General features: G+C 41.1%; 2 protein-coding genes across 2 annotated transcripts in view; one reads left to right on the top strand and one right to left on the bottom strand.

Annotated features, from left to right (window-relative positions):
• LOC140492622 (zona pellucida sperm-binding protein 3-like) overlaps nt 1–27,824 on the top strand; it is a 187,988-nt gene that overhangs the window by 9,909 nt on the left and 150,255 nt on the right. The gene's annotated exons all lie outside the window — the stretch shown is intronic.
• The window catches only part of LOC140492619 (arf-GAP with coiled-coil, ANK repeat and PH domain-containing protein 2-like), a 129,698-nt gene continuing 125,713 nt past the window's right edge, over nt 23,840–27,824 (bottom strand). The window contains exons 21-22 of the mRNA XM_072591639.1: nt 25,477–25,538; nt 23,840–24,645 (exon numbers count right to left, since the gene is read on the bottom strand). Coding sequence (XP_072447740.1) covers nt 24,539–24,645; nt 25,477–25,538 — 169 coding nt within the window. The 3' untranslated portion in view covers nt 23,840–24,538. The remainder of the gene's footprint in view (nt 24,646–25,476; nt 25,539–27,824) is intronic.

Here is a 27,824-nt window from a genome sequence, read left to right as displayed (position 1 = left end):
GTGAGCCTGTGAATTCATTGCCACAGAAAGCAATTGAAGCCAAAATGTTTGATTTCAAGAAAGGGATCAGAATGATGGAGGGAAAACTGGGAACAGCTATTGTACAGGTTGATTAGCTAAAATCGTAATGATTGGTAGAGCAGGCTCAAAGCTCTGAATGGACTACTTCTGCCCCTATTAGATATACTTCTAAGTTTTAAACTTGAAAAGTATGGAATAGAGTGAAGAGATCACCTGTGAATAGATTTAATGTAGTTCAAAGAGATTATTTAACTCAGTATTTATGTTGTGTAGTTATAGAAAAGTTTTGTGAATTTGGAACTTAAACCCTTCCTGTACAAATATAGATTATGTTAATATGATGATATTTGAACACTTAATCTCTATTGTTAGCCCACTAACATTTCCACTGTACCTAACTATTTGTATGTGGTTCTATACCATTAAAAAGCTTGGAATTAATGTCTGGAATTAATGCTGAATCTCCAAGTCACTTTGTCAATGAAACAATATGCCTGTTAGTCAATGTTACTGATCGGTGGAGTTGGAGATGTAACACTGCCCATGACCTGATCTTTCTAATTGGTCCAGTGTGTTTCATTAACAGGTCTTTTGACCGATAACATTGCCGTTCCGTATCACCTGTCCTTCGTGGAGAAATTTATGAGGAAAAACACCTTTGACCACAAGTCCATCAGGAAGTGGTCAGCACGTAGCGTCCTTGAGACCCTTCGGGAAAAGGAGAGGGCGGATCCTGTCGAGCGGTTCCCTGAGCAGACTGTCAAAGCCATTTGGCAGAATGCCTCATCGCCAGAACTTTCCAACAAGCACCAAGACGTGGCTTGGCTGGTGGTGAGAAGGGCTCTGCCTGTGAGATCCTTTATGCACGCCCGGACTCTCTGCCGCACCGCACGCTGCCCTCGAAGTGGCTGCGGGGGGGACGAGACTGTCACACACCTCCTTCTGGAATGTGCCTATGCAGAGGAAGTCTGGAGAGGAATGCAGTGGTGCCTGTCGAGGTTCGTCCCGAACAGCGCCGTGACGCGGGACTCCGTGCTGTACGGCCTGTTCCCCGGGACTCACACCGAGACGAACATTAACTGCGCCTGGAGGATCATCAACTCGGTGAAGGACGCTCTCTGGGCGGTCCGAAACCTGTTGATCTTCCAGCTGAAGGAGTTGACCCCGACCGAGTGTTGCAGACTGGCACATTCCAAGGTCCAAGACTACGTGTTGAGGGACGCGCTGAAGCTTGGGGCAGCTGCCGCCAAGGCGCGGTGGGGAAAGACCACCGTGTAAGATCGGCCTGCCGAAAGTAGAACAGGGGGCCCATACAGACGTTTTTTTGGGCTCTGCTGATGCCTCAGCCAAATATATGTATATATACAAGATTGAAAAAATGCACAGGATTGTAAAGGACAAGAATAAAGTCGAATCTGTGTTTGTAAATATGGACATATGTATGGCATGATCCAATGTACAGACCATCAAATCATTCTATGAATAAAGTATATTTTTGAAATAAAAAAAAAACATTGCAGATATTACAGCAATAGAAATGAAGAGTGGACAGTCTAAATAAAAATTAGGGTTCTTTTCAGTCCTACAGTTATTGATCTGGAAGTGCAAGTGAAACAAGAAGACGGATCTGTACTGAGGAACATGAGATTTTAACAAACTTAATACTGGAGAACTATTTTCTAAGAAAAGGCTGGTGTTTAAGCAAACCTAGTGAAGATTATATGGTCAAACAGCTTAAGTGTAATCAGATCCAATTTTTCAAAACCAGTTCTCTGAGTCGTGGTACAAGAGATGTACAAGTGAAAACCAGAAATGTCTGTGCTGCACTGTGCTCAGGTCATTGTTCAGCAAGTCTGCGCTATGTTCATTTTCATTTGCAAAATTCTTCGTATGCTTTTGAAGGGCTGACATTACCTTGATTATACATTTTCTTCTAATTTAGTTGTAAAGATCTTGTTCATGGTAATCTTCTGAATTTTTAAAAAATTTCATTTTCCTGCAATTGCTATCTTTATTTTTCTTTTCGTCTTTTCCAATTGTCTGGATTCAACTGTTCATCTGTATTTCTCCATGGTGACAATTTCAAACAAGGAAATTAATGCAAATGGATGCAAGTTTGTTTGCTGAGCTGGAAAGTTTATTTTCTGAAAACAAACCTTCCAGCTCAGCAAGCAAACTTACTGAGCTACAAATCTCCTCAAAACTCATTAATGCAAATGGCAGGATATAAATTTCAAAGAAACTGAGGCAGCTTGAGAGATTTGTTTAAATTGTCACGTTGTATTGAATGCAGTGCCTGCAAGGGTGGTGGAAACAGATTGAATAATCTCTTTTCCAACATGTATTTACCTATTTCCTTTTGAATACATTTATACAGTGAAAGAGATTGGGAAATGCAATTAACTGTGTAACTCTAACAAAAATCCAGTCAAAGAGTGTGGTGCTGGAAAAGCAAAGCTGGTCAGACAGCATCCGAGGAGCATGCAAATCGACGTTCAGGCACAAGCCCTTCATCTGGACTTCTGACAAAGATCCAGCACAGGAACCAGGGGCTGAACAGCACTGTGTTTTCTAGAGAACAGGACTCATTCAGCCTTTCCTGATAAATATGTTCTGTCAGTTTTGGTATCATCATTGTGAATCTATTTTGTATTTTTCCCACTACCTTTATATTTTAGATTAGGTTAGATTCCCTACAGTATGGAAACAGGCCCTTCGGCCCAACAAGTACACCGACCCTCCGAAGAATAACCCACCCAGACTTATTCCCCGACCTGACATTTACCCCTGACTAATGCACCTAACACTGGGCAGTTTAGCATGGCCAATTCACCTAACTTGCACATCTTTGGATTAGATTACTTTAGATTAGATTACTTACAGTGTGGAAACAGGCCCTTCAGCCCAACAAGTCCACATCGCCCCGCCGAAGCGCAACCCACCCATACCCCTACATCTACCCCTTACCTAACACTACGGACAATTTAGCATGGCCAATTCACCTGACCTGCACATCTTTGGACTGTGGGAGGAAACCGGAGCACCCGGAGGAAACCCACGCAGACACGGGGAGAACGTGCAAACTCCACACAGTCAGTAGCCTGAGGCGGGAATTGAACCCGGGTCTCTGGCATTATGAGGCATAACGACAGTTAAACACACACAATGTTTGTTTAGTCCATTGAACATTATTCTGTATCTTAACATTCTCATTGAAGCCCATCCATCTGGCATTCCAACTCTCATGGAAGCCAAATCACTCCTATATCCTGATACTCCTATTGATGCCCTTCTGACTACTATCCTAACTATTAGAGAGTCATGGAGTCATACAGCATGGAAACAGACCCTTTGATCCAACTTGTCCGTGCCGACCAAGTTTCCCAAACTAAGCTAGTCCCAGACAAATGCTGGGTAAGCTCAGCAGGTGTGGCAGTATCTGGAGAGAAATCAGAGTCAATGTTTTGACTCAAGTCACCCTTTCTGAGAATAGTTCTATTTCCACACTTGGCCCATTTCCTTCTGGACCTTTCCTATTCATCTATAGTGAAGAAGGTTACCTCAGATTGCATTGGAATCTTGATCAGGTGGGCCAATGGGCTGAGGAGTGGCAGATGGAGTTTAATTTAGATAAATGTGAGGTGCTGCATTTTGGAAAAGCAAATCAGAGCAGGACTTATACACTCAATGGTAAGATCCTAGGGTGTGTTGCTGAATAAAGAGACCTTAGAGTGCAGGTTCATAGCTCCTTGAAAGTAGAGTTGCAGGTAGATAGGATAGTGAAGAAGACATTTGGTATGCTTTCCTTTGTTGGACAGAGCATTGAGTATACAAGTTGGGAGGTCATGTTGCGACAATGTTCAGGACATTGTAAAACTTGAAAGGATTCAGGGAAGATTACAAGGTATTTGCCATGGTTGGAGGATTGGAGCTATAGAGAGAAGCTGAATAGCCTGGAGCTGTTTTCTCTGGAGCGTCAGCGGCTGAGGGGTAACCTGATAGAGGTTTATAAAATCATGAAGGGCATGGATCGGATAAACAGACAAGGTCTTTTCTCTGGGTTGGGGGAGTCCTGAACTAGAGGGCATAGGTTCAGGGTGAGAGGGGAAATATATAAAAGGTACCTAAGGGGCAACGTTTTCACACAGAGGGTTCTGCGTGTATGGAATGAGCTGCCAGAGGAAGTGGTGGAGGCTGGTACAATTGCAGCATTTAAAAGGCATTTGGATGGGTAAATGATTAGGAAAGATTTAGAGGGATATGGGTCGTGTGCTGGCAAATGGGACTAGATTAGGTTAGGATATCTGAGCATAATCGACGAGTTGGACCGAAGGGTCTGTTTCCGTGGTGCACAGCTCTATGACCTTTCCAAATATCTTAAATGTTGTAACTGTATCTACCACTTCCTCTGGCAGTTCATTCCACATACGAATCACCCTGTGTGAAAAAGCTCCCCCTCAGATACCTCTTAAATCTTTCTCCTCTCCCTTTAAAATTGTGTCCTCTGGTTTTGAACTCCCTTACCCTGAGAAAAAGACCTTTGCTATTTATCTTATCCATACCCCTCATGATTTTATAAACCTCAATAAGGTCACCCCTTAACCTCCTATGTGCTAAGGAAAGAAGTTCTAGTCCTAGACAGAAGTGGGAAGTTGAGTATGGAACCTGTGGAGACCGGAGAGGTGCTAAATGGACATTTCTCAATGGTTTTCACTCAGGAAAAGGAAAATATTGCAGAGGAGAAGAATGAGATATTAGACTAGAAAGGATCGAGGTTAGTCACGAGCAGGTGTTATCAATTCTAGAAGGAATGAAAGTAGACGTGTCCCCTGGGCCAGATGGGATTTATCCGAGGATTCTCTGGGAAGCTATGGAGGAGATAACAGAGACTTTGGCTTTGATATTTGAGCCGTCATTATCTACAGGTTTAGTACCAGAGGACTGGAGGATTGCAAATGTGCCCTTGTTCAAGAAGGGCAGTAGAGATGACCCAAGTAACTATAGACCACTGAGCCTTACTTCTGTTATAGGAAAGATTTTGGAAAGGATTATAAGAGATAAGATTTATAATCATCTAGCAAGCAACAATTTGATTTCAGATAGTCAACATGGTTTCGTCAAGGGCAGGTCATGTCTCACAAACCTCATTGAGTTTTTTGAGAAGGTGACCAAGCATGTAGATGAGGGTAGGGCAGTTGACATGGCATACATGGACTTCAGTAAAGCCTTTGATAAGGTTCCACATGGTAGGCTGTTGGAGAAAATGCAGAGGCATGGGATTGAGGGTGATTTAGCAGTTTAGATTAGAAATTGGCTTTCCGAAAGAAGGCAGCGTGTGGTGGTTGATGGAAAATATTCAGCCTGGAGTCTGGTTACTAGTGGTATGCCACAAGGATCTGTTTTGGGACCACTGCTGTTTGTCATTTTTATAAATGATAGACGCAGGCATAGGTGGATGGGTTAGTAAATTTGCAGATGACATGAAAGTCGGTGGAGTAGTGGACAATTTGGTAGAATGTTACAGGTTGCAGGGGGACTTGGATAAACTGCAGAATTGGACTGAGAGGTGGCAAATGGAGTTCAACGCAGCTAAATGTGAGGTGATGCAGTTTGGGAAGAATAACAGGAAGGCAGAGTACTGGGTCAATGGAAAGATTTTTGGTAGTGTGGATGTGCAGAGGGATCTTGGAGTCCATGTACATAGATCCCTGAAAATTACCACCCAGGTTGATAGTGCTGTTGAGAAGGCATACGGTGTGTTAGGTTTCATTCGTAGAGGGATTGAGTTCCGGAGCCGCAATATGATGCTGCAATTATACATAACACTAGTGCGGCCACACTTGGAATATTGTGTACAGTTCTGCTCGCCATATTTCAGAAAGGAAGTGGAAGCATTGGAAAAGATGCAGAGGAGATTTATCAGGATGTTGCCTGGTCTAGAAGGAAGATCTTATGAGGAAAGGCTGAGAAATTTAGGTCTGTTCTCATTGTAAAGAAGAAGGCTAAGAGGGGATTTGATAGAGACATACAAGATGATCAGAGGATTAGATAGAACAATACAGCGCAGAACAGGACCTATGTTCTATTCAGTCTCTCCTTATAGATCAAACCCTCCAGTCCCAGTAATATCCTCGTAATTTTTTTGTATACCCTTTCCAATGGAATAATATCCATCTTACAGCAATGCGATTAGAACTGTACACTGTACTCTAAAAATAACCTCACCTACGTCCGGCAACATGATGTCCCAACTCCTATGCTTAGTGGTCTGAGCAATGAAGGCAATCGTGCCAACCTCCCTCTTCACCACCCTCTCTACCTGTGACACAGCTTTCAAGGAACTATGTACCTGAACCCCTAGGTCTCTTCGTATTATTGATGCTTATTTCTCCTATAGCCTATTTCTCTATTATCCTGTTACCAATACTCCATTTGAAGACAATTTCTCTGACAACCTTACTCTCCTTTGAAGTGCCTCCTTCTTATGCCTTAATCAAAACAGAATAGACTGAAAATGCTTCGATGTCCTGTAGCATTTGTGGAGTGAGAAACAAAGCTAATGTTTCAGTTCAATCATCTTTTCTCAAAACTCGTATCATAGAAGTAAAATTACTAGCTTGGTAGTCTAGAGGGCTCCAGAGTCATGAGTTCCAATCTTACCTCTGCAGGAATTTAATTCAATTAGTTAATAAATCTGAAGTAAAAAGTTAGCCTTTACGATTATCATGAAACTTGTTATTAAAAACAGGTTCATTTACCTTTTGTATATGTGAATCTGTGCAGCAATGTGATTGGTGTATAAACATTTGCTGAAATGGCTTAACAAGCTAATTGTTGGTTCACTGCCCAGTTTTCAAGGGCAACTAAGGATTGGCAATGGATATCCCCATCTCATAAGCACATATAAAATTCTCTAGTCATTACTTAATAGAGGCAGATTGGAAGTTCCAACTGGAGGCCCATACTCAATATCAAACGACAATTAGAATTCCTTAACAAAAGAACATATTTATGACACTTTCCTGGCTTTGTCAGTCTTTGAGGAAGTTTCAATTCTCATATTTATTTCTTCAGCACCAGCAACTGATTTGGTTGAATTCAACTACACTTGACTGTGGTGCCCCTGAGATGAAACACACCACCTCTGTCATTCCAGAAATGAGACATCACTCTTTTGTCCTCCAGGAGCATGGCAACTTTCACAAAAACTCTGGATAATCAAACCATTAAAGAAATATCAACCTAACGTTTCATTTACTTTTTTTAAGCATGGGTCATTGCTGTCTTGTGTGATTTAGAATGCATTCCACAATTGCTGCTTCATTTTAAGTTGCAGTTTTACAACTATCATTTATAGTTTGGATGATACATGAACCATCAAACTCTTCTGTTTGATTCACCCTAGTCTAGTTTCTGGTTTATTAGTATTCTGTTCCATCCAAACTTGCACCCTCTTGCAATAAATGTAGGAATGCTGTTTTATTTGTCATTGGTCAGGTCTCCTCATTCTCCAGGATCTCAATAATATTCTTCATCACTGCCCAATATTTCGCAATTTCTTTGGATTTGCATTCTTTGACTTTATTAGGTAGAAGATGTACTTTTAAAGTTTTGGAAGGCCAAACACAAGAAGATATAAGATTCACCTGAAATGACAACTGCAAACTCAACCTTGTTGACCCTATAAAGTCCTCATTATTGGGGCTCGTGCCAAAATTGAGAGAACTGTCTAATAGACTTGGTAAAAACAAGGACTGCAGATGCTGGAAACCAGAGTCTACATTAGGGTGGTGTTGGAAAAGCACAGCAGGTCAGGCAGCATCCGTCAATCATACTAATACAATCATTCCTTACAGATAATGTTTCAGACAGCATCATCACCATCCCTGGGTATGTACTGTTTAACTGTCAGGATAGACCTACTAGAGATGACAACACAGTGGTATACAGTTGTGAGTGTTCCTCTTTAAGCACTCAGCATTACCTCCGAACTCCATGAAGTCTCTTGGCATAAGGTCAAAAATGATCAAGGAAGTCTATTATTGATTACCATATACTGACTACTACTGCAATAGGCTGATGAATTTGTCATCCTGCAAGTTCAGCACCACCTAGAGGAATCACTGAGGATAGAAATGGTGCAGAATGTATCATGGGTGATGTACTTCAATTTCACCACAAAGTGTGGCTTGTCAGTATCACTAGTGACAGCTGGTTGAGTGCTAAAGGATATAGCTGCTAGATTGGAGCTGTGGCAGGTGGGAAAGAAACCACCATGAGGGAAAAACAGACTTGACCATCTACTCACCAATATGCTCACCACAGATGTACATGTCAATGACAGCCTTTAAAGGAGTGACCAGCAAATAGACCTGGAAATGAAATAATATCTTCATATTGAGGATACCATCCATTGTGTTGTGTTGCTCTACCAATATGTTAAATGGGATATATTTTGAACAGAGATCTCAACACCACCATTACTAGCAAGTGGAGGGATCAACCCTGGTTCATTGAAGAGGACATTAAAAATGAGGTATCAACTTGGTGAAGCTACAACTCAAAATAACTTGCATGCCAAATAGTGTAAGCAGCAACTCTTAGATTAGCTAAGCAGTTCAACAAGCAATGGATCAGATCTATTCCTGCTGCCTTGGTAAAGGAGCCAACATAGTGAAAGACTTCTCTCACCCCAGTTATACTCTCTTCCATCCTTTTCCATCAGGCAGAAGGTATAAAAGTTGAATACACATACAAACAGATACAAGAACAGCCTCTTCGTCTGCTTTTATTAGACTTTTGAATGCACCTCTCAAATGTTAATGTCGATCTCTCTTTCTGTCTCTCTGTCTTCTCTATGGCTGCAACACTATTCTACACTTTGTTCTGCTACCCTAAATACACTTTGTATGGTATGGTCTGTCTGTATAACACTTGTAACAACACTCCTCACTGTATCTTAGTACACATAACAACAATAGATCAATCAATCTAAGCTCTAATCCTACTACATCCAATTGTGAATGGTAGTACAGGTAGTTCTCCTGTAGAGCTGTAGTTGCATTCCAGTGAAACCTCACTTAATAGAAAATCATTGAATATAAATAATGGGGCTCATGGGAAAAGTGGGGTTGGAGCAGATGAGCAAAAATTATGACTCAATATCCCTCAAAAATTATTCAGAAGTCTAACATAAATTATAGCACAGCCTGAATGAAGATGTAAATCATATTTATCAATGGAACAAAAGTAAATTTAACAGAGTACATTTAAAAAATTTAAGTAATCTGCTCTCTTATAATATCTCTCATGGAAAGCTACTTTGTCGGTAGCTGACATGGTCATGTGCAGTATGGCACAAAGACTGGTGCTGACTTTGCGCGTGCATAGAACGGCACAGAGACATCAGCATGGACATTGACGCCTGTGCAGAATGGCACAGAGATTTCGGCATGGACACTGGTATGTGTGCAGAATGGCACGGACTTGGCGCATGTGCAGAATGGCATGGAAATTTTGGCATGGATATTGGTGTGTGTGCAGAACAGCATGGAGATTTCAGCATGGACATTGATGCATGCGCAGAATGGCATGGAAATTTCAGCATGGACATTGGTGCATGTGCATACCAGAGCACGCGGACTAATCCCTGCTTGAATTGCATTATTGCAAACAGGGATGAGTGTTCTCGAAGATACTGTCACCTAATTCTTCAGCCAAATCTGCCAAATTGCACGTTATCCCAGAACCACCTGTAGAAGATTAAACAACTTAATGAAGGAGGAGGCTCCCAAATACACCACTATCAATGATGGTGGTTAAACACATCTGTATATAAAGAAAAGCATGTTCAACAATATTCAGCAAGGAATGCTGAGTGGATGAGTCCCCAGTATCATAGATGCCAGTCTTCAGCCAATTTGATTGACTCCATATCACATCAAGAAATGACAGACAGCACTGAATACTACAAAAACTATTGGCCCTGACAACATTCTGGCAATAGCATTGAGGCACGTGCTCCAGAATTTGCAAATCCCTTAAGTTTTTCCAGTATAGCAACAACAGTGGCTTTTACTGGCAATATGAAAAATTGTCTAGGCATGCCCTATACATAAAACACATGCCATTCCAACCTTATTATTATTATTCCATCAGTCTACTATTGATCATCGATAAAGTAATGGAAGGGGTTGTCAAAACTGCACTTACTTGGCAATAACCTGCTGAATATACTCACTTTGGGTTGCATCAGGGCTACTCAGAGTTTGACCTCATGGGCTCAAACATGGTTGAAAGGGTACTAAAGAGTTGAATTCCAGAGGGGAGGTGAGGATGACGGTTCTTGCCATCAAGGCTTCATTTCAACGCCTTGAGACTACCATTGACCAGAAACCATACTAGTCCTGCAAATAGATTCTGTGGCTATAAGACTAAGTTAGAGGCTAGGAATCTTGCAATGGCAGCTCACCTTGTGACTCTCCAAAGCCTGTCCACCATCTACAAGAAATAAGTAACGAGTGTGATGGAGTACTCCCCATATTCACTAAAGATCCTTAGATAGAACCTTCCAAACACATGGCCATTTCCATCTAGAAGGACAAGGGGAGCAGATACATGGGAACACCACACGTACAAGTTCCCTTCCAAGCCACGTACCATTCTGACTTGGAAATATATTGCTTTTCCTTGATTGTTGCTGGGTAAAAATCCTGGAATTCCCTTCCTAATGGCATTGTGGGTCAACCAAGAGCAGATGAACTGCAACAGTTGAAGAAGGCTGCTCACCATCACTTTCATACAGGCTGTTAGACTAGATGGAATTGTGATGCATAAGGAGGAGGTGTTAGCAATTCTGGAAAGTGTGAAAATTAGTAAGTCCTCTGGGCCGAATGTAATTTTTCCTAGGATTCCCTTCCTAAAGGGAGGAGATTGCAAAACCTTTGGCTTGGATCTTTATGTCATCATTGTCTACAGGAGTAATGCCAGAAGACTGAAGGATAGCAAATCTTGCCTCCTTGTTCAAGAAGGGGAGTAGGGACAACCCTGGTAATTATAGACCAGAGAGCCTTACTTTGGTTGTGGGTAAAGTGTTGGAAAGGATTATAAGAGACAGGATTTATAATCATCTGGAAAGGAATAATTTGATCAGGGATAGTCAACACGATTTTGTGAAGGGTAGGTTGTACCTCACAAGCCTTATTGAATTCTTTGAGAAAGTGACCAAACAGGTGGATGAGGGCAAAGCCATTGATCTGGTGTATGTGGATTTCAGTAAAGCATTTGATAAGGTTCCCCATGGTAGACTATTGCAGAAAATGCGGAGGCATGGGATTGAGGGTGATTTAGTGGTTTGGATCAGAAATTGGTTAGCTGAAAGATGACAGAGGGTGGTGGTTGATGGGAAATATTCATTGTGGAGTTCAGTTACTAGTGGGGTACCACAAAGATCTGTTTTAGGGTCACTGCTATTTGTCATTTTTACAAATGACCTAGATGAGGGCGTAGAAGGATGGGTTAGTAAATTTGCGGATGACACTAAGGTCAGTGGAGTTGTGGACAGTGCTGAAGAATGTTGCAGGTTACAGAGAGACATAAATAAGTTGCAGAGCTGGGCTGAGTGGTGGCAAATGGACTTTAATGTGGATAAGTGTGAGGTGATTCGCTTTGGAAGAAGCAACAGGAATAAAGAGTACTGGGCTAATGGTAAGATTCTTGGTAGTGTGGATAAGCAGAGTTGCCATCCATGTTGACTAGGTTGTTAAAAAGGCATACAGTGTGTTAGGTTTTATTGGTTGAGAGCTTCAGTTTCGGAGCCATGAGGTCATACTGCAGCTGTACAAAACTCTGCTGTGGCTGCAACTGGAGTATTGCATACAGTTCTGGTCACCACATTATAGGAAGGATGTGGAAGCTTTGGAAAGGGTTCAGAGGAGATTTTCAAGAAGTTGCTTGGTATGGAGGAAATGTCTTATGAGGAAAGGCTGAGAGACTTGAGGCTGGTTTTGTTAGAAGAAGGTTGAGAGTTGACTTAATGGAGACATACAAGATGATCAGAGGATTAGATAGGGTGGACAGTGAGAGCCTTTTTCCTTGGATGGTGATGGCTAGCCCGAGAGGATATAGCTTTAAATTGAGGGGTGATAGATGTAGGACAGTTGTCAGAGGTAGTTTCTTTACTCAGAGAGTAGTAGGGGCATGGAGTGCCCTGCAGCAACAGTAGGAGACCCACCAACTTTAGGGTATTTAAATGGTGAATAGAGAAACATATGGATCATAATGGAACAGTGTAGGTTAGAATGGCTTCAGATTGTTTTCACAAGTTGGTGAAACATTGAGGGTAGAAGGGCCTGTACTGTGCTGTAATATTTTATGTTTCGTTTTCTATGTTCTCAAGGGCAGCTAGGCATTGACAATAAATGCTAGTACCCAACGACGTCCACATCCCATGAATGAATAAAAAAAAGAACTTGACAGGACACAGTAGAAGTGATCTTGATCTCACATACTTTCCAGTCAGTTGATAAATAGGGATCAGGAGAGGCATCCTATCTAGTCGATTGTCTGACCAACAGGTGCTGGGGTAGATGCTGGTGAGCCAATTGCTTTTCAGCTTTGGAGTGGAAATTGAAACTGAGATCTAATGGGTCTGGATGGCTGATCTAACCTCTGTTTATACCCCCAAGTCCCATCTCAGAATGGCAATAAAGGTTTCCAGAGTTATATCATAGACCACAGATTCCTACCATACCCTTGGCAAGGTTTCTTGCACCTTTTATTAAAGCAGCATCAAAACAATAAACTTCTTAACTCAGCTTATGCCCTGGCACTCTGTGCTCTGCATTATAACACACAACAAACTGACTCAAAGTTTTAAAGGTTTACTAACAGCTGTATTTTCCAACTGACTGACAATAAGCTTGAATGACAGCTCAGGATTGCATGAGAGAGAAGGTGATATCAAAAATGGTTATTGTCATTTGGAGCATAAAACCTATACTGTCAATAGAATTGGAAATTATACCTATTGTTCTTACATTTTTATGTGTGAATACAAACACAATTTATAGTGATCTCCAGTAACTTGTTTTTAAAAATTCAACTTCTATCACAGTCCTTGGTTCAAAGCAGAATCCTTTTCTACTTCGGTGTCAAAATTAAAATAAAGAAATTTTTAAAAATATGATCTTAATGTTTTAAAAAATTCTTGGACCCACTCCTTTTTCTCTCAAACTGAATGTAAAATTCAGTCATGTCATGGTGCTGGTTCCTTCGGGTATCTTCACCATGAGATCAATAATTAATCCTATCTTGTTGCACAAGACAAGGTTTAGAATATTCTGCTCTCTGGTCACTTCCAGAATGTGCTAATAAATTATCCAAAACACATCTGACTTTTCCAGTCTGTAGGTAGATTAAAGTATCCCATAATGATCACCATATCTTTCTGACAATCTCCCATTATTCCCCTTTACATCACTCCCATAAGTGACTTCTTGTATTTATTATTTCTTCTCTCCACTCAAACCGATTTCATAAATTAGGTTTACTCTCTCATTATTATGCTAATACAATGAGCAAACCACCCCACCCATTTTTCTAGCTTCCTGTCCTTTCACTCCACCTTTTCCTAGTTTTCTGTGCTTCCTAAATGACTTGTACCTTTCAATATTCAGGTCCCAATCCTTGTCATCTGACAGCCATGCCTGTGTAATGACTACCAGATCATTTTTATTTATATCTTTTTGTACTATTAGTTCATCTGTTTAGTTTTGATCTTTAATTCTTTTTTGTAAATTTTATTTCATCTAACAATTTACTCTCAGACTCTTAGTTTTGTATTGTATATCCCTTCCAGTCCTGGTCTATTTATCATTTCCTGTATTAATACCTTTGTCTCTTGCCTTAACTCTTCAACAACTCCACAGAGGCTGGTATTCAGTCACAAAGTTACCCTTTATTTACATATGGAAAGTCCTTGACACTAATCCAGCTCCCTTAGAGCCAGCTCTCAGAGTGAGTAGGATGTCTGTCGTTCCTGTACTTTTTTTTCACAAGGTGTACGAATCTTTATTCAAATTTCCACCACCAGGAAGATAGGAAAACACCCGAGTGGCCAGTGACAAGCAGTGCCTTTCACATCAAAAGGCAATACTGTGTGAGCAAAACAGTGAAGGGGAGGGTAGGGACTAAATCAAAATAAGCTCCTGTTTTTATATGTCAGCCAGGGCTCCCTGATTGGACCATATCAAGCCCCATTCAAAGAATTCATATTTTTTGAGGTCCACCTGGCTGACCTAGTTAAAATTGCTAGTCTCTACTATTTACTTTGTCACATCTTCCAAGTGTCATGTCTTGCTCCACTAGTAGGAATTCTGCACTTCCATTTTAGTTTAAAATTCTCTCTACTTGTTTGCTTAAGTGGCTTGCAAGAAACCAGTACTAATATTGTTCAGGTGGAGACTATCTTGTTCCAATTTGGCCTTGCACTGGTGCCAGTGCCACACAAACCGGAACCCACTCCTCTCACACCAGCCTTTGAGCCAAGCATTTATCTTCCTTGTCTAATTAATTCTCTAACCTGATTTCTTCAACGTAGTTTGCATGTGGTTCACGTAATAATCCAGAAATTCTGGGGTCTGTTTCTTAATTTGGTGCTTAGCTCCTAATACTGATCATTCAGAACCTGCTTTGTTCTGCCTTTGCCATTGGTACCGACATGGATATCAACCAGTCTCTCTCCTTTCCGTGGCAAATTCCTCTCTAGTCTGAGCCTGCAAGAAAGGATGGAATAGTATGTGCTAATGAAAGATATATGTAAAGAACGGTATAATGTCAATAAATAAAACAATTTGTAGAACCTACTAAAGTCAGATAACAGCTGCTCATAAGTGAGAGGAAACCATTACAGGCCATAAACTACCAGAAGAGGCAAGGATAGCCATCTCTCATCTGCAGTGTGCAGGATAGAACTTTGAGGCACAAGTCTGATAGCAACACAAACCATTTACAGAGCAAGAGATTTTCAAATTTGAAAATGAGAAGCATCTTAACCCAGGGCACACTGCAATTGTGTGATTACAGCAAATTCTGGCCAAGGTATGCAGCTTTAATACAGAGTGTACCACAGCGTTGGTCTTATTTCCTTATCAGTTCATCAATTTATTATCATTGAACTTTCACAGTGAGGTCAGAGGCCACTTGGCACATTATGTCCATGTAGGCTCTGCAAGACCCTAACCACACTGCATGAAGTTAAAAATCACACAATACCAGTTTATAGTCCAAGAGGTTTACTTGGAAGCACTAGCTTTCAGAGCACTGGTCCTTCATCAGGTGGTTGTCAACCACATGATGAAGGAGCAGTGCTCTGAAAGCTAGTGCTTCCAAATAAACCAGTTGGACTATAATCTGGTGCTGTGTAATTTTTAACTTTGCATACCCCAGTCCAACACTAGCATCTCCAAATCATGACGTTGCATGAAAACATTTTCCTCATATCACCGTTGTTACTGTTGTCTTTCAGTTTAAATCAGGTTCTCTACTGTTCTAGCAATAGGAACAGATTTTGTGTTCTGTTAGATCCATCATGATTTTGGATGTATTTGCAGAGAAAGCTTCATTCAGAGACAGATTGCTGATTAGTTTGTGTAATGAAGCTCAGTTGTGGAGGCCAGAAGTCACCAACATGACAGCTGTTCACTGATGGCTCTTTGGGAGGTGAACATCTTGTATGAGTGAACAACACAGAGGAAGAAGCCTCCAGAATGGAACCGTGAAAAGGGTCTCTCACTCTCAGTTATATAACCAAAACTTGGAAAATGGATAGCTCTTCTCTTCCATCAGTTGGTGTAAACTGTTGCCTCTAACCAGTGACTGAAAACTGTAATAGGTATGCCAATTGCATTATGTCTTCAAAGAACTGAAAGAATCTGGATGAGGAAATCAGAGAACAGAGGGTTTGGAAGCTGTAAAATTGACACCTCATTGAATCTTGTGGGCTGGTGCGATTGAACTATGTTTCCCAAGTTCATCAACACAGTGGCATGGTGGCTCAGTGGTTAGCACTGCTGCCTCACAGCTCCGGGGTTCCAGGTTTGATCCCAGCCTTGGTTGACTGTGTGGAGCTTGCACGTTCTCCCTGTGAATGTGTGGTTCCCCTCTGGGTGCTCTGGTTTCCTCCCACAATCTAAAGGAGTGCAGGTCAGGTGAATTGGTTGTGCTAAATTGTCCCATAGTGTCCAGAGATGTGTGGGTTAGGTGCATGAGTCAGGGGTAAATGTAGGGGAATGTGTCTGGGTGGGATACTCTTTGGAGGGTTGATGTGGACTTGTTGGGCTGAAGGGCCTGTTTCCACATTGGAGGGATTGTAGTATTTTCCCCTCCTCCCATACGTTAATTTGAAAAAGGTCTTGTCTGCATGCCTGTTTTGGGGAGGTGATGGTGTAGTGGCATTATTGCTAGACTTTTAATCAGAGATCCAGATAATGTTCTGGGTACCCTGGTTTGAATCCTGCCATGGCAGATAGCCAATTTGAATTCAGTAAATAAAAACTGGAATTATGAGTCTAATGATGAACATGAAACCACTGTTGATTGTTGGGAAAATGCATTTGATTCACTAATACCCTTTAGGGATGGAAGCTGCCATCCTTACCTGGTCTGGCATACATTTGACCCCAGACCCATCGCAAAGTGGTTGACTGTTACCTGCCCTCTGGGCGATAAATACTGGCCTAGCCAGCAACACCCATATCCTATGAATGAATAAAAAAAAATCAGCTACTAGAGTTTTATGTTGATAATTCATAGTTCTGTTTACCTGTGGCTAGAATTGATTTCTTTGCAATAAATAGTAGTTTCCTGTTAAGTGTACAAACCTGACCAATGTTTTCTGTAAACTTGAGTTTATCAGACAGGAAAATTGATAAATTTCAGTAGTTTAATTAAATCTTTAACTTCTGTAATGATCCTGGGAGTAGTGGGGCTTGAATATCAGCAAATTTTCCCAAGTGGACCAAGACATTAAACAAGGCCAGTTATGAAGGCATGAAACAAAATTGACTAAAACTGAATTAGACAATCAGGTTAAAGGGTAGGTCAATAGAGAAACAGTGGCAGACATTTAAAGGGATATTTCAGAAGTCAACAAATTTGGAAAATTCCAGAGGACCCAACATTCATTGTAACTAGAAAAGTTAAACAAAGTATAAAGTATAAAGAAAAAGTATATAACGTGTGCAAAGTCGGATGGCAAATCAGAAGGTTGAATAGAATATACAAAATCCAAACAATTAACAAGGAGGCAAAAAAATCGAGTTTGAGAGAAAGCAAGCTTGAAATGTAAAAATATGTTAAGAGTTTTAATAAATGTTTACTAAAAAACAAAGTGAGGATTTGTCCTATTGAAAATGAGTGTGGAGAATTGATATTTAAAAAAATGAAGGCATGGCAGATGAGTTAAGTGATTATTTTACATCACACTAGTCTTCACAACAGAAGGTAATATCCCAGAAACAGCTATCATTCAGGAAATTGAAAAGAGGGTCTTGGGAAAATTAAAATAATTGGAGAAGTGATACTGAGTAAATTGTTGTGGGTGCAGGCTCATAACTTATAATAGCATTTAGTTTAGTGTTTGGATTTGAGCTAGTGGCATGGGGGCTTTGATCTGTGTGTTTCAGTTGATTTAAAGACTAACTTGTAGATATTTCTGTAGTCATGGAAATTTTGTTTGAAAAAAAAGACATATTTCTTGGAGGCCAATGGGACTTTGCTTCTCATGGGAGAGGTTTTACAAATCCACAACATAAACATTTGTGTATTAGGCTTTCAGTTCATAAGATCAGTGATTGATATTTTTCTTTGGGGAGAACACCCAGGGTTTCGAAAAAGCTTTTGATTTCAGTTTGGCAGGTTTGCAGAAGTCCTTGTTGAAGTTGGATACCTAAAACAGTCATTCCTCAGAAAGTGAAAAATCACACGACACCAGGTTATAGTCTAACAGGTTTATTTGAAAGTACAAGCTTTTGGAGATCTGTTATTGGGAAAATTTTAGAAACCATTAACAAAGCCATCATAGGAAGGGACTTCAGTAAATTCCTTGTGATCAGGCAGAGTCAGCATGGTTTTGAAAAGTGATACCATGTTTAACCAATCTGTTGGGCTCTTCCACCCCAGGGAAAAGACCTTGTCTATTTATCCTATCCATCTTCCACTCTCTCTTTAAGAAAGTAACGTGCTATGAATAAAAAGGAACTGATGGATGTAATGTACCTTGATTTCCAGATGGCATTTGATAAGGTGTAACATCAAAAGGTATTATGGAAAATAAAATTTCATGTATCAGGAGTAGCATTTTGGCATGGAAAGAATATTGGCTGGCTAACAGGAAGAGTTGAAAAGGGTGGTGCTGGAAAAGTACAACAGATCAGATAGCATCCGAGGAGCAGGAGAGTGGATGTTTCAGGCATAAGCCCTTCATCAGGAATGTGGAGAGAAAAGGGGGAATGAGAGATATATAGCAGGGGTGGGGCTAGGGTGGAAGGTAGGTGGGATGACAATAGGTAGACGCAGGTAGGGGAGCAATTGTAATAGGTCAGTGGGGAGGGTGGAGCGGGTAGGTAGGAAGGAAGATGTACAGATAGGACAGGATAAGAGGGTGGTGCTGGGTTGGAGGTTTGGATCTAGGAGGAGGTCGGGGGAGGGGAGATTTGGAAACTAATGAATTTGATGTCAATACCATGTGGTTGGAGGGTCCCAAGGCAGAAGAAGAGGCATTCTTCCAATAAAGAGTAGGCGTAGTGGTGTCTTTTTTCGATTGCAAGATGTAATGAGTAGTGTTTCTCAGCGATTGGCACTGTGACTTGACTGTTTACAATGTATATAAATGACTTGGATGAAGGGCTGAAGGTATGGTTGCCAAATTTGCTGATAAAACAAAAAGTCATGGCAGGTGTAGGTCGTTTGGCCCTTGAATGCTTCATCATTCATGAAGATGACAGCTAATTTGCCCATGCCTCAGCTCATTTTTCTCAGGCCAAACCATCATAGCTCTCAGTTCCCTGTTATTATGAAAAATTATTTACCTCCTCTTTAGAAGCTAGCAGTGATGCAATCTCCACAACTCTTTAGGGGAGAGAATCCCAGACATTCAATACCTTCTAGCAGAATAAATGCGTTCACATTTTAAATGAGCGTCCTAACATTGTCTCCAATTCAAGATTTCCCCACTAATGGAAATATCTTCTCAACATCTACCCTGTCAAGTTCCCTCAGGATCTTGTATGTTGCAATAAGGTCACCATTTTGACTGGAAGATAAAAAAAAAAGCAAGCATGTTATCTCAATGGTGAGAGACTGCAGAGCTCTGAGCTGCAAATCTGGGTATCTTAATACTTGAATCTCAAAAGGCTAGTATGCAGATATAATTCCTAATTGGGAATGCTTATAGAATGTTGTTTATTGCAAGAAGAATTGAATACGAAAATAGGAAAATTATGCTTTAAATATGTTGGTACTGCCTGATCACATCTGGAGTACTTTATAAAATATTAGTGTCCAGTCAAGGAAGAATGCGTGTAAATACACTGGAAGCAGTGCAAAGAATGTTTACCAGGCTGACACCTGGAATGGTCCATTTGTGAGGGACTGGGCTAAATAGACTCGGCTTGTATCTGTTGGAATTTAGAAGAGGTGACATGATTGAAACATCCAAGGTCCTGAGGGGTCTAGACAGGGAAATGCAGAAAGAATGTTTCCTGCTATAGGATAATCTAGATCTTGGGATCACTGTTTAAAAATAAGGTGTTACCCATTTAAAACAGAGATGAGGTGAGTTTATTTTTCTTCGAGGATTGGGACTCTTTGAAATTCTCTTCCTGCAAATGAAGTGGTTGGAATCCTGGTAATCAAGGGAGTGAAAGGTTATTGGGGTTTGTGAGATGGTGGAGTTGAAAGATCAGCCATGATCTTATTAAATGACGGAGTAGTCTTGAGATACCAAGTGGCCAACTCCGGTTCCTGGTCTGTATGTTCACCTGACTGCTGATGTCATTGTTACATCAAGGTAAACATAATTGCATTATCATAACTATTCCCATCAAACTACTGTAAGTTGTTGGAAGTTTGAGCTAGCAATGTTGCAGCAGTGATAGTGAAACATTTTTGACTCAAATGAAAAGCAGGGTCAACAGTTAATCCATAAACTCACTGGTGAAAGGTTAAGAAAATAAAGTAAGAAACTGTTAATACAGGTTAGAAAGAGAAAGAAAAAGGGAAAACATTGAGAAGAGATTGGGAGAAATGTGTGACCATATGAATGTGTTCCTACACACATGTATACAATTCCCTGGAAGCTGCTATGCTTCTTTTAACCTGACACAGTTATCTCAGTTTTTTAAGATACTAACACAGGTCCTTAGTCTGTGTCTGCCGAATAAGGGGTGTTCCTTCAGGAAGTCACTGATAATCGCCTTTAGATGGCTGCAAATGGAACATGAATACAATAGTTGGCACCTTGAAGATGTGTTTTACATGTCTTGGGTGTAGTATCGAGAGTGTGGTGCTGAAAAAGCGCAGCAGGTCAGGCAGCATCTGAGGAGCAGGAGAATTGATGTTTCAGGCATAAGCCTTTCATCTTCTCATTCCTGTGCTGTGCTTTTCCAGCACCACACTCTCGACTCTGTTCTCCAGCATCCACAGTCCTCACTTTTTCCTATGTCTTGGGTGTACTCCTGCTTGAAGTGCACTTGATAAACTGGTTTGATTTTGAATTGGATCATTGATCCTGCCTTAAAGACAATCACTGATGGACAAGAAATGCTTCAAAAGATCATCGTCACCAACAATCTTTTGTTTATCAATACCTTATCTGAAGATCTGGAGAAGGAAACAGCTTTCCATGTCTGGGTATGCTCCTGATAGCATCAATGTGAGATGGATATCAGCATGCAGTCTTTGGTGGCAATAGTAAAAAGCATTTTCATTCTGTAAACATTCTCATTGAGGATTTTAGTTCACAATAATAGACAAACATATTTGTCAAGGGATTTGTATTTGTCACGTGCTTAATTCTGCTACATTTAAAGATTTGAATGAAATTACCCATCAGTGATTGAGGTCAGAGATGTCCTGCACTTATAAATGCTGCTATACATAGCGTGCCCTACATTGATATGGAAGAAGTGGAGACAGCCTACTCATTTCTTATGCTACATTGCATTAAGGAGGGTAGTGAAGTGGCTCATTGTGCAGGGACCTGTTGGTATTGCAGAGGCAGCTGCTGGGTTAGGTGGGATCGGCTGTAGGGGCACAGGAGTTGTCCATTTTAGGAACCATTGCAAACATCCTGTTCAGGGAAAACACCTTATTTACTCCATGTTTGTTACCAATCATTTTCAGCTAATTGTTTCATATTACTGAGTGAACCTTGTACCTTTACAGGGAGGTGTGCAGCTGTTGCATGCATTCTGAGTGATACTGCACTTGTCTCTTCATGGGACTAGCCATTCTCTCATGATTGGATTGTGTGGTTGAACCCCCGAGCCAAGAGATCCCACCACTGTTATAGACTGCTGCATTTTCAATGCACAGACTTACAAAATGGTGAAATGTCCACATATCTGGATAACAAGGATACTGTCAGGCTCCTACTTATTGACAGATTCAAGATTAGTAAAATGGTGCTGGAAAAGCACAGCAGGTCAGGCAGCATCCGAGGAGTAGGAAATTGAAGTTTTGGGCAAAAGCTCTTCATCAGGAACCCCTTCCTGATCAAGGGCTCTTGCCCGAAATGTTGATTTTCCTGATCCTCTGATGCTCCCTGACCTGCTGTGCTTTTCCAGCACCACTCTAATCTTGACTCTGATCTCCAGCATCTGCAGTACTCACTTTCTCCTATTTATTGACTACAGCTCTGCCTTTAACACTATAATTCAAACTAATCTCCAAACTCTGAGACTTCGGTCTCTGTTACACTTTGCAACTGGATCCTCGACTTTCTGACTCACATACTACTGTGAGAGTAGGTAACAGCACCTCCTCCACAACAGTTCTCAATACTGGTCCTCGCAGGGCTGCGTACTTAGCCACTTGCTATACTCCTTGTACACTCATGACTGTGTGACCAAATTCCATCCAAACCCTATCTACAAATTCACTGGCCATACCACAATTGTAGATGTGATTCAAACAACGATAAGATATAATATAGGAAAGACATTGTTGTCTTGACACCACACTACTAAGCACTCAATCTCTTACTTAACGTCAGCATAACAAAAGAGCTGATCATTGACGTCAGGAAGCAAGAGGGAGGGCACCCCTCTACATCAATGGAGCTGAGGTGGACATGGTCAAGAGTGTCCAGTACCTAGGAGTCATAATCACCAACAATCTGTCCTGGTCCACCCATGTTGAAGCAGTGGTTAAGAAAGCACAATAATGCCTCTATTTCCTCAAGGCTAGGGAAATTTGGCTTTTCCATAAAGACTCTTAACAATTTTTATAGATACAACATAGAAAGCATTCTACCTGGATGCATCATGGCTTTGTATGGCAACTGCTCTGGCCAGGACTATAAGAAACTACAGAGAGCTGTGAACACAGCCCAATCCATCTTGCAAGCTAACCTTCTAGCCATTGACTCCATCTACACTTCTTGCTGCTTCAGAAAGTAAGCCAATATAATCAGAGACTTCTCCCACCCCAGTTAGAAACAGCGGGCAGAAGGTACAAAAGCTTAATCACATGTACCAACAGATTCAAGAGCAGCCTCTTTCTGCTGTTATTGGACTTTTGAATGGACCTCTGAAATTTCAGATTTAATGTTTATTTCACTCTTTGTGCACCTTCTCTGCAGCTATAACATTGTATTCCTCGCTTGGTTCTGTTACCCTTTATGCAATTTACCCAAATCATTTGTATGGTATGATCTGCCTGTTCTGCATGCAAAGCAAAACTTTTCACTATAGGTATGTGAGAATAATAAATCAAATCAAATCAAATCAACATCTGCTGCTGATGCTCCAAATATTGTGCTGCATAGGGTGATCCCTGAGACCTTATCTCTGCATAATGGAGCATTATTGTGACGACTGTCCCTCCTCCAGGGATTTATACGAAGGTGTCACTGACTCAGTTCCTTCACCTGTACTCACCAAATACTATTGATTTTATATGCATGCAACATTCCTCTGATATGCTACCAACCACATTGAGAAAATGCAGGCCAATTAAAAATGCTGCTGCTTCCTTGAATGTCTTTTCCTCCTAATGCCCAAGTATAAAGTTGATCCAGTGAGTTGGTGGGGTGGAGAGAGAAGCAGTAAGTAAATGAGCTGGGACCTATGTGAGTTGTGAACAAAATGTAATGAGGTTTGGCCCTTCATATTGAGACCCATCTTGAAACATGCGATTTACTTTAACCTCTAATCACAACTGTATTGCTTGTATTATGCAACCGAACCATGTACTTGAGATGTAACATTTGTGATTTTTATACTGTGTTTGCATGATACTAGTTGTACACTAGTAGTATATGTGTGTCTGAAGGGGTTTAGTAATTAATGTGTAAGAACTATAGTACAGATGAGAAGCAGGGGACCTGTACTTTTTCTTTCTGCAACCAAATGGCACTCAGGCCATTGATAGTAACAGCTTCAGCACAGTTGGTGGGAAAGTGTGGATCCCAGAATCTCTCGGTTTAGCACAGTACAATATACTAATTATATATAATGTGAGAAACTTAAAGGCTCCTCTATCTTGATTTCTTGTCAAGGTAATCAATCAAACTTCAATGAAGCATATAAACCGTACATTTCTTTTTAAAAAGGTTTATTTTTTTCAAAACCTCAAGCAAAGCTCTGTTTTATATAAATAATTGTTACAAACTAATGTATTATTTTAAAAAAACTTTCAAAGTGAACTGTATCACAATGTAATAAATTGTCTCAAATTTCTGATATATTTCTTTTGAATCCTGCTGTTCATGTTTGAATCCAACAGCTTCTGCTTTCGCCTGATTGATTTCCGCAGTCTTAAGCTATGCATGGGACCCAGAATAAAAAGTTGCCCCTCACTTAATTCTGAATTTGAACCTCAAGATCTGTTTGGATTACTGACTTTGGATATCTAATAATTAATAAGAGTCTGATTGAAACTTTATCTGGAAATGTTATCCTGAGATGTTCCAGACTGTAGCTGAATTCAGACATGTTGAGAAGAGAATTAGTTGAGTTCCAGAGTTTGGAGATCAAGGGAAACAGTGTAATTAGATCGGATTTCAATATAGTGAAGATGGAGGGAGCAAGAACCCCCGGTGCGGTAAAGAAATGGGGTTCCTCAATTCCTTATTGTTGTTGAACTCTTAAAAATGATATTCCTGCTGTATGTGAACAATCAAAATTTTTTTTTGCTTTCTGTGTTTTGGCTAGTTTGGAAGAAGCATGTTGCACCTGTTGAGGGAATCATACAGCAGCCTGTAGGATATCTCTGGGTGATTGCCAGGTAGGAACACTTAAAGCGTTGAGGTTCTGAGTTCATGACTCTTACGTTTTAACTTCTCCGGGTTATTTGAAGCCATATGCGAGAAATCTCGGAAAATGTCGTTGTACGTTTCATCTCCTGAAAGGAGAAGAAAAAGATATAAAGTGAAAGAAAACATGGGATCAGAAAAGCAAGAAATTCAAATCTACTGACACACAATCCTCAGCATCAAGTAGGGTCAGAAGCACACAGGCATACAGAGGCTTGGTGAACAAATATCTTCTGCTTGATGTACTACACAAAAAGCAGGAGGCGCAAGATTCTGTCATAAACTCACAACAAAGTAGTTAATTAGCTACAGTCATCTTCAATATCCTTGGGCTGGGATGGATGGTATTAAAACCAGCTCAGAGCTTCGCAGCTAATTACTATCCATGCCTCTATTGCTAAGTGTGTATATGGATTGAATATAGCTATCATATCTTTTACTGCTGAAGAACTCAATGACTCCTACTGTCCTGGATAACACAAATAATCCAGGAGAGCAGAATGGAGGAACACCAAAATGAAATTACAGCAGCTACTGGGCAAAGGGTACAAAACCGCATTAAAATAACCTCAATGTTATGTGGCCTTAGAATGATCAGAGGGGAAATGCTTGTTAGAGCTAGTTCCAAGTCCCACAGAGATTAATACCAGGGAAATGACTGAATGTCACTCTACATCCTGCATGTTTTGTCAAATGTAAAGAATTCAGTGGCAATCAAACTGCTTCAATTTGATTTGGTTTTCATATCTTTTTTTGGCTACTTGCCTACTGTACTGTGACACAGCAATTGTGCTTTTCTCCCTCACTGCACCCATGTTGCGTATGTGTACTGATTCGGATTTCAAAGTCCATATTAATTTAACACGTCTTTGATTTAAACCTGATTGATGACATGCAGCACTGGACACAAAGATACTGACCTGCTTGTCCAAAGACTCCCTCTGCTTCTCGCATCTCCTCATTCATCTTAGCCAAACGAAGCCTGAAAATTCAATGGGCAGATTATTAGGGTTTAACACAGTGAGTCCTTCACTTAGGATCATAAAATCAAAGAAAGAGATAGGTCAGCCCTTCATGTCTATTTGCCTCTTTGAAACAGCATCCAGTTAGATTACTCCCCATCTCTTCCTAACAATCCTGATTTTTGTCCTTCAGGTAAAGGAAGTCTTGGAATTTTAAGAATAGCATAGAAACCTTATAGTGTGGGAATAGCCCATTCGGCCCAAGTCCACACTGATTCTCTAAAGAGCATCCTACCCAGACTCACCTCCCTACACTATCCCTTTAACCCTGTATTTCCCATGGCTAATCCACACATCCCTGAATGCTATGAACAATTTAGCATGGCCAAACTACCTAACCAGCACGTCTTTGGACTGTGGGAGGAATACGGAGAACCCAGAGGAAATCCACGCAGCCATGGGTAGAACGTGTAAACTCCACACAGACAGTCGCCCGAGGTTGAAATTGAACCTGAGTCCCTGGCGCTGTGAGGCAGCAGTGCTAACCAGTGCCGCACCTATACATGAAGTGTTTTGTAATCCCAGGACGTTTAAAAGTGTTCAGTCTATGTTGTGAAGAATCTGGGGAAAACTCTCTTCCCCTTCTTTGAATGGTGCAGTGGGATATTTTAGGGGAGAAAGTGAGGACTGCAGATGCTGGAGATCAGAGCTGAAAATGTGTTGCTGGAAAAGCGCAGCAGGTCAGGCAGCATCCAAGAAGCAGGAGAATCAACGTTTCAGGCATGAGCCCTTCTTCAGGAATGATATTTTACATTACCTTAGGGGGCAGATAGAGCTTTAGATGAACATTGGAACTAGAAAAAGAAATCCAATTCCCTTAAAGAGTTGGCATGATCTGCATAGGTTCTTGATGAATTTTATGGGCCCCTCCACTCAACGGGACAAGATGATCTAAAAAAAAAGGCTTATCTAAAATAAATGTTGCTGGACTTAAGAGAGCTGGAGTGCTTCCCCAGGCCTTGACTCAAATTTGTGGACCAATGTCTTTCTTTACTGTCTGCAATCATGTAAGAACTCCTTCACTCCACCTTCCCTCTGATCGCCACATACAGAACTTATGTCATCCCTCTGCAATTTAATGTGACACCCTTCACCTGGAGTCAAAAATCGGTACTTGATCTTTCAAGAATTAAATTCGGAAATACTTCACACAACGATGGAAACTTGGAACTCTGATGGTAGATGGTTTGTCAATTTTTAGGGATGGGCAATAAATGCTGGCCAAGCCACCAATTCCCTATCCTATGAATGGTTAAAAAAAATCAGATTGATTTCTGTTAACCAAAGGCTTGGCAATATATTGGAAAAGAGTCATAGAGTCATAAAGATGTACAGCACGGAAACAAACCCTTCGGTCCAACCCGTCCATGCTGACCAGATATCCCAACCCAATCTAGTCCTACTTGCCAGCGCCTGGCCCGTAACTCTCTTAAACCCTTCCTATTCATATACCCATCCAGATGCCTTTTAAATGTTGTAATTGTACTAGCCTCCACCACTTCCTCTGGCACCGCTCTCTGAGTGAAAAGGTTGCCCCTTAGGTCTCTTTTATATCTTTCCCCTCTCACCCTAAACCCATGTCATCTAGTTCTGGACTCCCCCACCCCAGGGAAAAGACTTTATGTATTTATTCTATTCATGCCCCTCATGATTTTATAAACCTCTATAAGGTCACCCCTCAGCCTCCAGGGAAAACAGCCCTAGCCATTCAACCTCTCCCTATAGCTCAAATCCTCCAACCCTGGCAACATCCTTGAAAATCTTTTCTGAACCCTTTCAAGTTTTACATCTTTCTAATAAAAAGGAGACCAGAATTGCACGCAATATTCCATAAGTGACCTAACCAATGTCGTGTACAGCCGCAACATGACCTTCCAACTTCTGTACTCAATACTCTGACCAATAAAGGAAAGGAAGGCGGCACGATGGCTCAGTGGTTAGCACTGCTGCCTCACAGCGCCAGGGACCCAGGTTCAATTCCTGCCTCGGGCGACTGTCTGTGTGGAGTTTGCACATTCCCCCCTTGTCTGCAACACTCCTGAGGACCTTACCATTAAGCAGGTTTCCTCCAGGTGCTCCGGTTTCCTCCCACAGTCCAAAGATGTGCAGGCCAGCTGAATTGGCCATGCTAAATTGCCCATAGTGTTAGGTGCATTAGTCAGAGGGAAATGGGTCTGGGTGGGTCACTCTTCGGAGGGTCGGTGTGGACTGGTTGGGCCGAAGGGCCTGTTTCCACACTGTAGGGA

The sequence above is a fragment of the Chiloscyllium punctatum genome, chromosome 21 (genome assembly GCF_047496795.1).
Source record: "Chiloscyllium punctatum isolate Juve2018m chromosome 21, sChiPun1.3, whole genome shotgun sequence".
Classification (NCBI taxonomy): Eukaryota; Metazoa; Chordata; class Chondrichthyes; order Orectolobiformes; family Hemiscylliidae; genus Chiloscyllium; species Chiloscyllium punctatum.
Note: the sequence above shows the minus strand (reverse complement) of the source record. Positions and strands in the feature narration are given on the sequence as shown.